General features: G+C 36.5%; 1 protein-coding gene across 1 annotated transcript; it reads left to right on the top strand.

Moving 5' to 3' along the window:
• Window positions 1-2,241: 2,241 nt before the first annotated feature.
• LOC122304072 (mediator-associated protein 2-like) lies at window positions 2,242-10,768 on the top strand. The gene is made up of 6 exons (XM_043116117.1): window positions 2,242-2,656; window positions 7,202-7,348; window positions 7,714-7,792; window positions 7,958-8,041; window positions 9,510-9,859; window positions 10,032-10,768. Exons 1-6 carry the CDS (start codon window positions 2,534-2,536, stop codon window positions 10,053-10,055), a joined length of 807 nt encoding a protein of 268 aa, XP_042972051.1. The 5' UTR covers window positions 2,242-2,533; the 3' UTR covers window positions 10,056-10,768.
• The last annotated feature ends 5,848 nt before the right edge of the window (window positions 10,769-16,616 follow it).

The following is a 16,616-nucleotide window of genomic DNA, read 5'->3' as shown; positions in this document are numbered from 1 at the left end:
CTCCACTGTACACCTCATCATTTTTATGTTATGCATAATAATTACAGAGCATTCCATAAATGAGAATTTGTTATTTTTGTACAGAGGCAGCTTTACGTGTTGATGTACTGCTGTCACAGTCTTTTTGTAATTTTGAAGAATCTGGTGCTTCAATAATCTTAGCAGCCATATCAACAAAACCAAGGGCTGTAACTCTGAGAAAATGGATCACCATGGTTAAGAACGTTGCAATCCTTGCTGATGGTGCCGAATGTTGGGTCTCCTCTGTTTCTGGCTAGGGCAACGGCAATAGTTAGGAATGGAAGGTGGGTGGGTGAGGGTTCAGTGCAAATTTCGCTAAGGGTTTACCACACAAGTGCTAACCCATAACCAAATAGACCCAATATTCCCTGAACCAACACACAAATAGAGACTAAGTGATGCATTTTGGCCATGGCAGATGCCATAGGAGTAGTGGCCATTTGTTTGGGATATTTTCTCAGCAGAGAGTTGCTTCTCTTCTCTTCTTGAATTGAACATAGATTACCATATTTTCAAAGGGATTTATGAGAATATGGGAAAGAGAGATCTCATCTGGATCAGCCTCTTTTGCTAGTTCTTTTCTCTTCTTGTAATGCACGAAGTGATTGCTCCATAAAAAGATCTTTTGAAGTTTCTCCACTAGGATCAGAATCAGGGACCTTAGAGACTGGAGATAAATCCCATGGTTCCTTTGAAGTTTACGATATTTCACTGTCAAGAATCAGACTCTTTGGATACTATTTCACCGCCTCAACCTCGGTTGATTCTTGGAATATTTTCAATTGCTAACAAAATCTCATTCGCCACCGCATCTATAGTTGCGTTGGTCTCTTTTTTTCATGGTAGCAATTTTTCCCCAAATCTTTCAAGTTGCTGCTGAAACACTTCGTAGGTTTGTTTCAATTGCAAAAGTAATTCTATGATCAATTCCATGATTGATAACACAGAGATCGATCTCTATACCAATTATAACACATCTCAAGAATTAAAACAAGATAATATTGATTTGCACTCTTCGAGGGGAGCTCCTCTAATAAAATGAGAGAGAGAGAGAGAGAGAGAAATGTTTATATCATTCTAGAATAATTTTTCTAGAACCCCCGCTCCTTTAGAGCATCCTCATTGCTTTGGCCAAATTCATTTTCAAATTTAACCATTATCAATACTTATTTGTATTTGCCTATTCCATCTAAATTCGATCCTCACATTAGATTATTTATTTATTCTCCATATAATAAAAAAATATTATTAAATTAATAATTCTTTTATTTAATTTATTTTATCACATTTTGTAGTTCTACCAATTAAATGTTAATAATAATTATATTCTAGTTAAATTAATAATAATTATATTCTAATTAAATTAATATTACAAAAAATTATTATTAAATGTTAATAGTAATTATATTCTAATTAAATTAATAATAATTATAAATGTTAATAGTAATTTTATTATAATTAAATTAATGTTAAAAAGATTATTATTAAATGTTAATAGTAATTATATTCTAATTAAATTAATGTTAAAAAAGGTATTATTAAATGCTAATAATAATTATATTATATTAAAGTGATGTTACAAAAAAGCATTATTAAATGTTAATAGTAATTATATTCTAATTAAATTAATATTAAAAAAAGTATTGTTAAATGTTAATAATAATTATATTATATTAAATTAATATTTAAAAAATACTATTAAATGTTAATAATAATTATATTCTAAATGTTAAATGTTAATTATATTCTAATTAATTTAATTTATTTGTTTGGAATGAAAAATTAATATTTTAATATTTAATGAATGAATAGTAGTTATCTATCTTTGGCTAAGCACTGCAGCTGAAGTCTAAATTATTTTATATATGTTCAATCCAATATGGCCTTTTTTTGATACGTATTATTCAAATTTTGACCAATCTCTTCATTTAGCCAAGTTCATGAAGATGCTCTAAAGACTTCTATACTTTATCAAGGTTGACCCCATATGGGCCTAGAAAAGAATACTCAAATAACCATTGAAATGAGAACTGCACTAAGGGCGCAAGCCCACCACCCACACTACAACTAAAATTCAATGAAAACAACAAGAGCCCCAAAAGTAATGAAAATAACTAAGCATAAGATGGGCACGGCCCACTTCCAACTCAATGGCTGAGGCCTTGTACCTGTGCTTGAACTGTAACAGTGAAATGGTCGTTTCTTCTTCCCCTTTTTTTTTTTTTTTTTTTAATGCTATGCTTATGTTTACTGTTAAACAATGAAGTTTTGAAAATCTCAGTGGCTATCGACTCTTCACCCAGGCTTATTCACGTTCGATGGAAACCGACTTCGGAATCTTCACCGACTGATATTCGCCTGGGGTTTCTCTCTCACCACTCTCTCTCTCTCTCTCTCTCTCTCTCTCTCACAGATTTTGTCTAATCTGCTTGTCATTTGATGGCTTTTGTGGTTTTTGTGATCTGATGGTCTTTTTGGTTTTTGTCTGATCTGGCTTGCGTCCAAATTTCGAATGTCCACTTTGATCTGTTGTCTCTCTCACCACGCTCTCTCTCTCTCTCTCTCTCTCTCTCTCTCTCACGGGCAGTTCTGCGGATTGAACTACGGACTGGTTCGTCAAAGCCACTCTGCAAAGGTAAATATTTACTTGCCTCTGTGATATTACCATCAGCTTAAACTTTTGAACAATTTGTTAATTACCAATGGTATTGATTGAGCGGTCCAGATTTAAAACTCCACAATTTAATTTCCATAAACTATTTCATGTGTTTGGTTTAAGTGAATGAATTCACCCCTTTCCATCAACTCAAGTGTTTGAGACAATCGGTTGTTTAACATGTGTTTGATTGGGTCGGTAAACTTGATAGGGATTTCTTCATTTATGCAGAAAGATAGATACATAATCAAGTTCTTATTTACTGAAGAAATAGAGGGAGCCTTAAATTCAACTGCAAAAATTTGTGGGAGCCTTAGATTGAAAATCAAAATCTTCGCCCTTATTATTTGTGGGCCTCTTTCTTCTTGTAATGTTCATATGTACACATCGCTTATCTTTTTTTGATTCTATAATTTTGTTTTTATTCAGTTAGACGATCATGATTGTTGGTTACTAACTGTGTTTGTCAATTTCATACCCGTATTAAAATAGTACAAAAGGTATCACAAGGCATTAGTTGATAACTTAATAGGGTTGGAATTCACAGGGAGCATTCCTTCTCAATAGCTTTGCTTCTCGTGGGTCAAGTTTGTATTTGGGCTGCCTACACCACTCTACTAATTACATAAAGTGATTTCTAAATTTTAGACTCAGCAGGCTAGCCATGCGATATTTGGCCTGCTGCTGTCAAATTTAGCCATGGCGTAGCATGGATTTAATTTATTAGTTCTAGGGGTACTTGTTTTTTAGATGAATTCATTTTCTTCTTCTTGAATTATTGCTTTGATTCAGTTTTATTTTTAATGATTCAGGTTTATTTGGATGAGATAGAAAATCATTTAGTTAGGTTGAAGGTAAATTTATTTGCCCTGCTCTCCAGTAAAAAAAAGAAAAAAAAAGAAAAAAAAGAATGCTTATTATTGCCTGGGAAGTGAACATGTGAATATATCTTGTCATGTGGTTCTTGGAATTTAGGAACCATATCTATTCTTTAAACTTTTGAAATACTGAGAACCAAAAGTAATTGTTTTCTAAGGAGTGCCAGCGATTTAACCAGTTCCGTGTAGGGAAACTTCCGAGGGTGCGGTGCACGGGACCGGGGTTTATTCTGCAGGGGTGGGTCCAAAGGGCCCTGCCTTGGAGAGGTTCCCCGACATCAAAAAAAAAAAAAAAAAAATTGTTTTCTAAGGAGCTATATTCCTTATGGCTGAGTTCATGATAATATGATCTGCTTTACATGATCCTATCTGGAGTTGGTCATGTTTTGATGCCTATTATGTATCTTGCAGCATTTAATGGTAGACAATGAAATTCTTTGTATAAGAGAAATTGGATCCTCTTCGAATATCAATTCCTCTAAAAGTAATGTCCATAAGAAATACATTTAAATACAAAATCTGTATAAGAGGCAGTATTTTTCTGAACTAGGCACACATGCAGTTCAGAAAAATATCAAGTATACTATATAAATATCATATTATAGTTGATATATACATATATATTATAGTATGCTATTATAGTGATTGAGCTGATTTCATTACACTGATAACTGATTTGATTAGCATTTTTCTGTTGAACCCTAATGTAATTAAATTGTTGTGAAAATTTAGGGTTTTGTAGATGCTAGCTATTGAGCTGTTAATTTAGGGTTTTGATCTGATTAATTTAGGGTTTTGATCTGATTAATTACAGATTAACTATACACTGATTTTGGTGCTTTTTTTACAGCATATTTTCATTTCTGTTTTTTATAGCAGTTTTTTTACAGCAGATTCCCCCCCCCCCCCCTTCTTTTATACAACAGTTTTTTTTATAGCAATTTGTAAATTGAAATTTTAGGCTGTGCGAAAAGCTTGCTTGGACTTTTAGGAGGTTTTGGCCAAACAGATTCGACAACTAGGAATGGGTGATGCCTTTGATGATTGGTAATATAAAAAATCCAGGAGAGTAATAGTAGTTAAAACAGATCATTTATATATATATATTTTTTATAAGTAAACGGTAGTATTAATAATAATAGGCATAGCCCAAGTACACAAGAAGGTATACAAGAGGTAACTATATATTTTCTTTTTATAAAGAAGTAAAAAGTGCTGTTTTTGTGCTCTAAGCTCACTAAAAAACGCACATGTTTTGTAAATGCGCTTAGCAGCTTTGGCCTTAGTGCTTTGCGCTTATGTGTGCTTTTACCAACATTGGGCACAGTTTGGTGCAATCATCATTTCCTAAAGTTTCAACCTTCTGGCTTGAGTTACTCTGTATTTTGAACTTAGAGAAAATGCGGTATTTAAAAGACTACATCACCTGAGAGAAATTACATTCTCGTCCTTGAGGTTTGTGTTTGAAGAGCAAAGAGAAATTATCTTTTGATCCTTGAGGCTTGTGTTTGATGAGAAAAATTACCTCTTTATCCTTGAGATTCTAATGTGGTTGGTTTTCGACCTTTGCTACTACCTATCTAATAAAAAAATTGATATAAACATAAACAAAGGGTAGGCTTTTCCCATAAATGAAGTAAAAGCACTGCAATTTAGGTTGTAGGGCAGGTGAGGGAGAGAACCAGAGCACATACACAGATCCGCAGAACTGTTGTTGAACTTCTGATTATTGCTATTTTGATAATATTGGTATTCCTTGGCCCCTACGAAATCCGTCTAACTTAATTATTTCTATAGACTCTGTTTGGTTGCCTATAAAACTTACTGCAAAGGAACCAGAAAGTTGACACTTTGGGTTTTAGAAAACATGACACTCTCAACATTACACTAGACGATGTAGTTTTTTTTTATAGGTAAGAGAAAATATTATTGAAATGAATGAAAAAGGTATAAGCCATGTACACCGGAAGTGTACAGAAGAACACCTAAATACATTCTAGCTATGCTGAATTAAATTCATGAGCATTATCCCCATTTAGTACAATAGCCGAAAACCAAGACAATAGAGTGTGCAGAAAAAAATTCTTCAGCTCCTCTCTTGTTCGTTCCTTATCCTCGAAACAACATGCATTCCTCTCTAACCAAAGGCACCACATGATACATAGCGGAATCATCTACCACGCTGCAGCCACCTGATGACAACCTTGCAACTTCCTCCAACAACCCAACAGATCCACAACCCTCAGGGGCATCGCCCAAGGAACATCAATCCTTTGAAAGATCTCATCCCACAACCCCCTTGCTACCTCACAATGCAATAGTAGGTGGTCCACAAATTCGTCATTCTTTTTGCACATATAGCACCAATTTACCATGACACAACCCCTCTTCCTCAAGTTGTGCGTAGTCAAGATGTTCCCAAGAGCAGCACTCCATACGAAAAAAGCAACTTTGGAAGGCATGCGGGACCTCCATATATTTTTCCAGGGTAACGGAATATGATCTTGTGTTATCAAGATATTGTAATACGCCTTAACCGTGCATTTCTTATTATTAGCCCTCCACTTCACTCTATCCCCCTGTGTCGTTGGCAATCCATTGGAGTATAGCAGGCTGAAAAAATCTGATACATAAGTTAGTTCCCAATCATGAAAATTCCTATTAAAAAGAATATTTCATTGATGAGAGCCATGCGAAAAGAAATGCATATCCGCCACTGAAACCTCCCTATTTGCTGCAATACTATAAAGAGTCGGGAACGCCCTTTTCAAAGCCTGGTCTTTGCACCACACATATTGCCAAAAACTGATACGGTTGCCCTCACCTGCTACAAAACAAATTTTTTGTTCAAAACATGGCCACCCCTTCCTTATAAACTTCCATAAACCCACACCATACCTCCCTCTCACTTCATTTGAACACCATCCATCCCAAACCGCTCCATATTTAACATCGATGATTGTCTTCCACAAAGATCCCCCTTCTGATTGATATTTCCACAACCATTTCCCCAACAGTGCTTTATTAAAAGTTCTCAAGTCACACACTCCCAACCCCCCCTACTCGATTGGGGCACATACTGTCTTCCATTTAACCAAATGGAATTTCTTCTCCTCCCCAAAGGAACACCTTAAAAAATTTCTCGATCCTATTCACCACCCCTATAGGCATAAGAAATAGGGATAGATAATAAGTAAGAAGATTAGTAAGGGTACTCTTAATAAGGGTGAGATGACCTCCTTTCGATAAATACATCCGTTTCCACCCAGTCAACCTTTTCTCAATCTTCTCTACTACCCTATCCCAAATAGCTCTAGCCTTAAATGTTGCGCCCAATGGTAAGCCCAAATATTTCTAGACGATGTAGTGGGGGTGAGATATTGCGTTTATTGATTTTTCTCCTTTTTTGTTCGGGAATTATAAAATCAAAACATATATATGGGTTCTCAGCGATCCAAGGGGCCGATCTTTGTAAAATTGATTTAAGTTAGTATTGATAAAAAGGTGTTTGACAAAATTATTGGCGCAGATTTGTGTTTTTTGTTATTTCTTAACTAACTCTGATAGTTGCTTTACTGTTTGGAAATACAGTCTGAGTTTTATTTTTATTTTTATTTTTATTTTTTATTTTTTTATTTTTTTTCAGTTGGAGATTGAGGGAATGGATTCTGACAATGAACAAGGTTACAAACCTCCTCCAGATTTTCATGTGGAGGCCAAGGAACCACTTATCGACCCTAGTTTGACAGACTCCAAAGAACTTTGGCTCATTCAGTGGCCCAATAGTAAAGAAGTAAGTTTTAGTCTTTGGACTCCACATTCCGGAGAATTTGTTTATATCAGGGTTGAAGTAAAAAGATGAATTAAAAAACAGCATGATGCAAGGTTGTTTACATGCTGTAATACCTATGTCGATGTTGTGATTTGTCAAACTTCAAAGAGTTACTTGTATTTGATGTGAATGCTTTTACAACTTGGTTTGATGGGCTAATGCCATCAATGCCAATTTGTTTTTATTTATTATTATTTTTCAAATTAACTTCTTTCAATCAGTCATCTCAAGTAGAACATGAATTGCTTGTCTGGATTTGACTTTCATAGCATTGATATCAACACGTCTGGGCAGTGAATTTATTAATTGATATATGGGTATTGCAGCTTCCTGGATTGGACGGGCAAGAGCTGTCACTCAAGCTTCATCATGATGGAAAGTTGGGCAGTTTTGAGGATTCATCTGGTAAATATAAGTCTTTGATAGTGGCAGGGTGTACTCCAGTCCAAGCAACTAGTTTTGTTTTGTTAATTTCATTCTTAGCATCTATTGTAGCTACCTTTAGATATGCTTTTAATGCTTGCAGCGTGTGTTTGGAACTAGTTTGATTCATTTTTGTGCACTATGCAGGAAAAGTTTTTGATCTTGTCAGCTTTGCGGCTCAAGAGTCAAATGCAACAGTTTTTCTTTCCTCTGAATCAGAGTCAAAAATTGGTATGCATGCAAATAGGCTTTCCTTATTCTACTTTTTCCACATCTTTCTCATATCTTTTGAGATTCATCCAAAGTTAAGCCATATGAATGAAGTTGCACCAGTAGCTTCTACATGTCTTATCTTATGTTTGTTGATATATAAATGTGCTTCAATCACTTCATTTTTGGGGTTTTTTTTTTAATTTTTTTTAATTTATTTATTTTTTTAAAAAATAAACTGCATAGAGATTTAACATTAGGTTTTTTGTCAGGTTCCAGTCGAGACTTGGTTTGCTTTGTTTTCCCAACGGTTTAAGTTAGCATTGAAGGTCATAGAAGAGGAAAGGAAGTGCTGTGTAGGAATATCATAGGCTAATTTTTTTGGCATCTATTTTGATTATGAGGTCTTTAAAATTGGGTGAGCCTCGCCCACACTCCCATGCTAGCCTCGTCGTGCATGCATGGGCATGCCAAGGGCACCACACTAGCCTCGGCCACACCACCACCCATAGGCATGCCCTGCATGCACAGGCACTCCTAGGTGGCTGCGCACCCTAATGGGCACGCCAAGTGTTATACCCTATATTAACTGATAAGAACAGATGGTGTATGAGATCCCACATTGCTTGGGAACAAGTGAGATCTCACATTGTTTGGGAACGAGAAGTTCATGCTCTTTATAATAGTTTCACTCCAATTGTATCGTTGACTAGTCCTTTTGGAGTATAGGACCAAATGTGGCTTGGGCCTTCCTTATGGCTTGGGCCACCCTTGGTTACAAATGGTATAAGAGTATATCCTGACTAGAAATGTGAGACTTAAGTCGTGCCACTTACAACAGATTGGATTGTGGAGGATGTCAATTATTTAAGGGAGGAAGCTTGTGATATCTCATATTGACTTATAAGGGTAGATGATGTATGAGATCTTATATTGCGTAGGAATGAGAAGTTCATGCTTTTTATAATGGTTCCAATGGGGTTCTAATTATATCATTGATTAGTCATTTTGAAGTATAGACCTAGATGTGGTTTGGGCCTCTTTTGAGGCATTACACCAAGGTTAGTGTGGTGCTCTTGACTTTTGCTCATGCATGCATGGTGATGCTAGCGTTGAGGTGTGGGCAAGGCTCACCCACCAGCATGCATGCATGCCTAGTGCCCCTTCCCCCCATGCATGCAAGCACGACGAGGAATTTCAATATGATGTTCGTTCATGAATGCATATCTAATCAATTTATTTATGCTTATCACATTGAATAATTGTTTCTTGGTGTTTGATCCTGTGAGGTTTTGTCGTCAACATCTAGTTTTACATCTTTCATCTGGCTGTCAGTTTACCCATCATAGATTGAGAGTAATTATGTTTGTTTGATGTGATCTTTTGTTTGATTGTTTTAGTAGTTATTGTCATTGTTAGCGTTATTGTTAGTGTTGTCATTGATAACGAGTTTAGGAGCACTCCCATGATATGGTTCATGTGTTGGCAGTTGGGAAGATTTCACGGCTGGTTTCCCTTGTCCATTATCCAGATCCTAATGAAAGTCGAAAACCCATTTCCAACAACTTGAGACATTTTCAGAAATCTAGTGGAATTTCACTGACAAATTCATCCCGTCAATTTTCCACACAAAGTATCCTGCTTAAAAACTCACAATCGACAAGTGGATATTCGGGTTCCACACACAATAGCAGGCGGAGAAGTTGCTTATCTGAAGAAGGGGAGCCATCAAGCCTCTTAAAAAAAGACGTGTGCGTGAATCTACTGGGTCTGCAGAGTGTTCTGCTCGAGACACAGAGCGAGGTCATAGTGCAGTTTCTTCATAAGAGTCCTGTGACTGTGAGTGTGTTCTATATAAAATTAAATGGTTCTCTCCTTGTCGCCTTCATTAATTATTTATCTTCAAATATGCAAAATGAGTTTTACGTTTTTTGGCAAGTGAACGTGCTAAATCATCAATGCCTCACTGGCATCGTGATTTACAAAAGTTCTATTTTATTTTGTATTCTAGGAATGGGAGTTCCGGAATCATTGAGAAAGTGAGGAATCGAGACACGTACCATAGCTTTCTCTAGGGTTTGATCATGCTTCAAGATGCGACCTTTGTAAATTATTCTCTGCTGATCAGTTGGGACATCACTATTCCGAGCCAGTACTGTCTTGAATGCGCAAACCGACAACTTGAGGCTGGTCTTCACAGTAAATTTCGAGCTGTTGGACCACCGGATATCATTCACCACCACTTCTTCTTCAACACCACCAGGACTGACCCTCAACTCGCTCGAACCACCCTTAGTGCCCATTGAAAGTGAAAGCAGAATGCGAGAGAAAGTAAAGAAAATACGCGGGGAGGAAAAGAAAGTGAGTGGGAAAGGAAAAGAGGTGGTTCTAGGATTAAATTGGAATCAAAATTATATTTAGTGGGTGAATAGTAGCACACCAAATATGAGAGCATTGGCAATGGCTAGAAGTCTATAATGGCTTAGCTATTGCCAAGTCTAAATTATGACTAGAATTTGAGATTTTAGCTATAGTCAAAACTTTTGAAGAGGGTGATCTACATAGGATTAGTCATCATAAAGTTAAAATAATAATATAATATTATATATTTTAATATTTTTTTTATTATTTTTGTAAAATCTCTATACAGTAATTATGCATCTAGTAGTCAGGTTTTATGCCTCATCCTTGTAGTCACACAAGATTTAGAACAAATAAAACCTGTAGAATATATATGTTTAGTGTGTATATGTCTCCACATATTTAATCATCACTGAACTATGTGAAACCTCCATAACTGGCATCGACATAAATACTGAGAAGCTATTCTTTTTGCATAAACATCAAAGAATGAAGACTCAGAATTTTTCCTTTCTTTGAGTACTCAAAATGGAAGCACAATCTAGGCACAAAGAAAATGTTGATAAAGAATAAAACATATAAAAAATATTCAAAAGGGACATAATAGATATGTTATTCTTTGCAAGATTACATTGAACTACTTATTATCTTAAAACTGTCAAAGTGACTTAATGTGATCATTAATTTCTCAAAATAAGTGGGAAAAGTCATTTTAAAACTTTCTTCCTCATCTAAGACCGAAAACTCATAATAACATTGGGAAGTACTAAAAGTTTTCTCTCCGTTTTCCTTTTTGAGAAATAGTCTGAGATGAAGGTGTAGTCTTTGTTCTCAATTGAGGAAGGAAGAAATTCTTTGCTTGCGATTGTGAGCAGGGGAGTATGATGGAGGAAATGGAGGAAGTGTGGAGGCAATTGAAGTTGAATGATGAGGAGTGTCCGATTAAGATACAATAAAATTCAATTAGATCGATGAAATTGAAGGGCAAACGAAGTTTGGTGGGGAAAATTGTTTTGAATTGAAGGATAGGGAAGGGAATTGTAAGGTCTATGATGGAGAAAGTCTGGAAGGTTAGTAAGCCACTGGAATTTCATGAGATTGGGAGTAATTGCTTTGTTATTACTTTTGTTACTTGTAGAGACAAATTGAGAGTGTTGGATGGATGTCCGTGGCTCTTTGACAATTATTTGATTGTTTTGAAAGACTTTGATGCAGAAACACAAACTAGCACAATAGATTTCGATCATGCATGTCTATGGGTGAAAATGTTGGATTTGCCGTTGAGCTTTATAAATTAGAAGATGGGGGGAATTAATAGGGAGGTCGATGGGAGAGGTTATGAAAGTGGATGTTCAAGAGGATGGTTCAGCTTGGAGGAGGTGTCTGAGAGTAAGGGTGGAATGTGACTTAAGGATACCTATATCTCAAGGGAGCACTATTGTAGTGGATGGCAGGAAAAATTGGGTACCTTATCAGTATGAAAAGTTGTCTAGATTGTGCTTTAATTGTGGAAGAGTGCTGTCAAGAGTGGGGAGAAGCAAGCAAATGTTAGGAGTGAGGAAAGGGGGGATCAATCGAGACAAAACTCTACAAATATGGAGAATGATGGGGGGATCAACAGACAAAACTCTGTTGAGAAGGAAGTGGAGGTGAGGGTTGAGAGTTCGAAGTTATTGAAGCCCCAGGTACTGTTGTATAATCTCTAGTGATGATGCAAGAAGTAAACAAGGAAGTGGCAGAAACTTATGTGAATTTGAATGATGTTCAGACCATTGTGTTTGAAAGCATACCGTTGATTGGAAAATTGAGTGCTAATGCTGTTGAGCAGTCTCAAGATAGCAAGAAGGCTTCAAGATAGAAGTAGAGAATTAGAGCTAGGCTGGAGTCAGATAAGTAGTCTAGTCCTCACTCTTTAATGAAAAGGAGTTGTTGAAGAAGATAGTGAGCTATTGGTTAAAAAGAGAATCAAATGTAATGTTGAATTGGTCTGTGTTGATAATAGACTAGGGGTGGATATTGCTGAGTAGCACCACCTGGCATTATAAATATTTTATGTTGGAACTACCGAGGGCTTGGGAACCCTCGGACAGTTCAAGATCTTAGCATAATGGTTAAGGATAAGCGGCCCACTATAGTTTTTGTTTGTGAAACAAAAACTAGATCATGTATGATTTCTGGTTTGCATAGAAGGTTAGGCATGGAAGGTTGCCTAATTGTGGATCTAGTTGGGAGGAAAGGAGGTTTGGTGTTATTGTGGAAGTATGAGAAGGCTGTTGAATTGATTAAATATTTGAGTTGGCATGTCAATGTATTGGTTAAAGGAGACAGGGAGGGAGGTGATTGGTACTTTATAGGCTTTTATGGCCACCCTGAAACAGGAAAATGAGGTTTGTCTTGGGATTTATTAAGACAGTTGAAACCTGCCAATGCTACTACTTGGTGTGTAGGGGGAGATTTCAATGAAATTTTATGGCAAAATAAGGTGGGGAGGTAAAAGGAGACCTGAGGGTCAACTTAAAATGTTTAGAGAAGCATTGGAGGATTGTGGTTTAGGTGATACTGGCTGTTGAGGGAGTGCTTATACTTTATCAAATAAACAAGATGATTTATCATTTACAAAGGAAAGACTGGACAGGTTTGTAGTTAATGAGAGATATAGATCTCTTTTTAAGGAGCTGAAGGTAGAGGCCTTAATTGAAAGATGTTCAAACCATTTGCCTATTCTACTCTCTATTGTTGATGGTGAGCATAGTAAAAGGAGGCTAAGATTCCCATTTAGGTTTGAGGCTTGCTGGATCAAACAGGAAGGCTGTGAGCAGACAATTAAGCAGGGATGAGAAAAGGGAATGTCAATTACAGAACCTATACAGAGTTCAAGCTAGACTACAATTATGTAGTGGTTCTTTGTTATCCTATTTTAAAGGGAGAGATAAAGGGAGAGCTAAAGAAATTGAACAAATGTCGATAAAGGGAGTTACAAGGGGATCTTTCTTAGGAGGATATGGTGGAGTTGAAGTAGTTGCAAGATAAGGTGAGTTTATTATTGGAACAGGAGGATATAAGGTGGAAGTAGCATGCTAAAAGGAATTGGTATACGATGGGAAATAGAAATACTAGATTTTTCCATGAGTGTGCTAATCAAAGAAGAAGAAAAAATAAGATTGTGTCAATTATGGATGACCAATCAGTTCTGAGGGATAATGAGGAGAGTATTGAAGCTACTTTGAAGGACCATTTTTTAGAAATTTACTCTAGTGCACAGCCATCTACAGAAGTTATTAATGACTATATTGCTGCTTTGGAGCTTAGGGCATCTGAATCTATGAATGAGTTTCTTGAGAAGACATTTACAATAGAGGAAGTGAAGGTGACTCTAAAAATGATGGGGCCTGTGAAAGCTCTAGGACCTTATGGTTATGGGGCATGTTTTTTCCAATCTTTTTGGCATGTGGTTGGGAATGACTTGAGTTGAAGCTATTTTAAGATTCTTGAATGAAGGCAAGTTGCAAGAGTGTATTAACCAGACATTTATTGTATTGGTTCCTAAAGTCAGTGATCCAAAGACTGAGAATGATTTTAGGCCTATAAGTCTTTGTAATGTATTCTACAAGATCATTGCAAAGACTTGCTAATAGGCTTAAAAGGGTGATGGATGGAATTATTTCAAGATGCCAAAGTGCCTTCATTTCTGGGAGATTGATCTTAGACAATATTATTGCAGCATATGAGATCTTACATTCTATGAAATGTAGGCAAAATGGTAGAGTAAGAAGCATGACTGTGAAACTTGATATCTCTAAGGCCTATAATAACGTGGAATGGCGATATCTAGAGGCAATGATGAGTAAGCTTGGTTTTGGGGCAAGATGGACAGACTTGATAATGAAATGCATTTCAGCAGTGACTTATGCTACTTTTGTTAATGGCAGGCCAAGGGAATTTATTGTTCCTTCAAGAGGTTTAAGACAAGGAGATCCATTGTCTCCTTATCTTTTCTTATTATGTGCTGAGGGATTAAGTTATATGCTTGAGCAAGCAAAATAGAAAGATGAACTTAAAGGTGTTGCAGTGGCTTGAGGGGGAGTTAAAATGACTCATCTTTTGTTTGTAGATGACTACTTAATCTTTGGGAAAGCCACATGGAATGAATGGAGGAAAATTAGTGGGATATTGGAGGTGTATGAAAAGGCATCTGGTCAGAGTTTAAATAAGCATAAGACAACAATTTTGTTCAGTCCTACAGTTGGTGTTGAAATGAGGAATGCCATTATAAATGACTGTGGGGCTAGAGTACAAAACAATTGTGAAAAATATTTAGGGCTGCCAATTATGGTTGGTAGTTCTAGATATCAATCATTTAGCATTGTCAAGGATTGTGTGTGGAAAAAATTGAGTAATTGGAAGAATCAGTTTCTATCACCTTCAGGAAAAGAAGTACTGCTTAAGGCAATCATCCAAGCAATTCTCACTTACTATATGAGTGTCTTCAAGCTGCCAAAAAAGTTATGTGATGAGATAGCCTCTCAAATGGCAAAGTTTTGGTGGGGTTTTAAGCAAATGGACAATAAAATTCAGTGGATGAGCTAGGCTAAGATGGGATGGTCTAAGTCTGATGGGGATTTGGATTTCAGAGGAATTAGAAGCTTTTAATCAAGCTCTTCTTGCAAAGCAGTGTTGGAGGGTGATGATGAACCCTCATTCTATGGCTATTGTGGTTTTAAAAGAAAAATATTTCAGACATTTTGACATTTTGCATGCTTCTTTAGGGTTTAAACAGTTATCTGGAGAAGTTTGTAGAATGCATTGGATCTGTTGAGAGAATGGTTGGTTTGGAGAGTAGGGGATGGGAGGAGTATAAAGATTTGGGAGGACAAGTGGGTTCCAAGGGCTGTAACTTTTAAAATTCAGTCTCCAGTCAATGTTTTGCATGTTGAGGCAAAGGTGGAGGAGTTGATTACAGTTGAAAATAGAGGATGGAATGTGGATTTAGTGTAGAAAGTGCTAAATGAAGAAGAAGCAGCTATAGTATGCAAGTTACCCATCAGTTTTTTTGGTTTACCTGACAAGCAGATATGAGGTTTCTCAAGAAATGGTTTGTATAATGTTAAAAGTGCATATCACTTAGAAATCAGTAGAAAAAGAAGGGAGAAAGGGAAAATGTTTGGTAGATCAAATGAGGTATAGAAGAGTTTATGGAATCTGAACATCCCAGGGGTTGTGAAAATCTTTGTTTGGAAGGCCATCTCTAATTGTTTGCCAACAAAAGTGAATTTAATGAAAAGATCTATTATTAAAGAAGCTACCTATCCAGTATGCAAGAATATGGATGAATCAATTTGCCATGCTTTGTGGAGTTGCAGGGGGCAAGTGATGTATGGGCTTGTGAGAGGAGTCTAGTGCATAAATGGTCAAGTAGTGAAGGGGTCTTTTTGGGCTTTGGTTAGACTGGTCCTCAAAATTGCCTAGAGATCAGATGGAAGTTATGGATGTGGTGATGAGAAGGGTATGACCGAGGAGAAATAGCTTGGTTTTTTATAAAAGGTTTAAAGGACCAAATGAAGTGTTTAACCCAGCTGTTAGTTGTTTGACAGAATATCAATTGGCTCAAGCTAAGGAAAGTAATGATGCAAGGATTGGGGGTGGGGGTTCAGTTAGTAACAGGGTTATTCACTGGAAACCACCTATGGGAGATGTGATGAAAGTTAATTGGGCTACGGCTTGGAAGATTAATGAGAACAGAGGTGGGATTGGGGTGTTGATCCGTGACAGTTGTGGTGAAGTTCTTGTTTCTTTACGCTGTCCTAGAGTACATGTCTCTAATCCAATGCTAGCTGAGGTCTATGCTCTATGGAGGGCCAAGAAGTTGTGTGCTGAATTGAATTTCAAGAAGGTACAGTTGGAAGGTGATGCTTTGTCTATAGTGAAAGCTGTTAATAGTTCTGAAGTGTGTTGGGAGTGGCACGAGCAATTGATTGAAGATCTTAAAACTATTTTGAAGAATATAAGGGATTGGTTAGTGTTGTATATTAATAGGAATTGTAACAATGTCGCACATAACCTTGCTAAAATTGCTTTAACTGTACATGAAGAGAGAGTTTGGATGGAGGACCATCCTCAGGAGATTCTTAACTGTGTAAATCAGTTAGTACATGAATACAATATAAAGATTTATACTTCTAAGAAAAAAAAAAAAGACCGAAAACTCATGCCACAAATTTCTACATCACAATTCACA

Source organism: Carya illinoinensis, chromosome 3 (genome assembly GCF_018687715.1).
Source record: "Carya illinoinensis cultivar Pawnee chromosome 3, C.illinoinensisPawnee_v1, whole genome shotgun sequence".
Taxonomy (NCBI): Eukaryota; Viridiplantae; Streptophyta; class Magnoliopsida; order Fagales; family Juglandaceae; genus Carya; species Carya illinoinensis.
This window is presented reverse-complemented; position numbering and strand designations above follow the sequence as displayed.

What these genes read in the sequence shown, in the direction of transcription:
- LOC122304072 (XM_043116117.1), top strand. Translation starts at nt 2,534, where the DNA reads ATGTCCACTTTGATCTGTTGTCTCTCTCACCACGCTCTCTCTCTCTCT. An exon ending in GTCAAAGCCACTCTGCAAAG is followed by an intron (nt 2,657 to 7,201) that starts GTAAATATTTAC and finishes ATTTTTTTTCAG; the next exon opens with TTGGAGATTGAGGGAATGGA. An exon ending in CAGTTTTGAGGATTCATCTG is followed by an intron (nt 7,793 to 7,957) that starts GTAAATATAAGT and finishes TGCACTATGCAG; the next exon opens with GAAAAGTTTTTGATCTTGTC.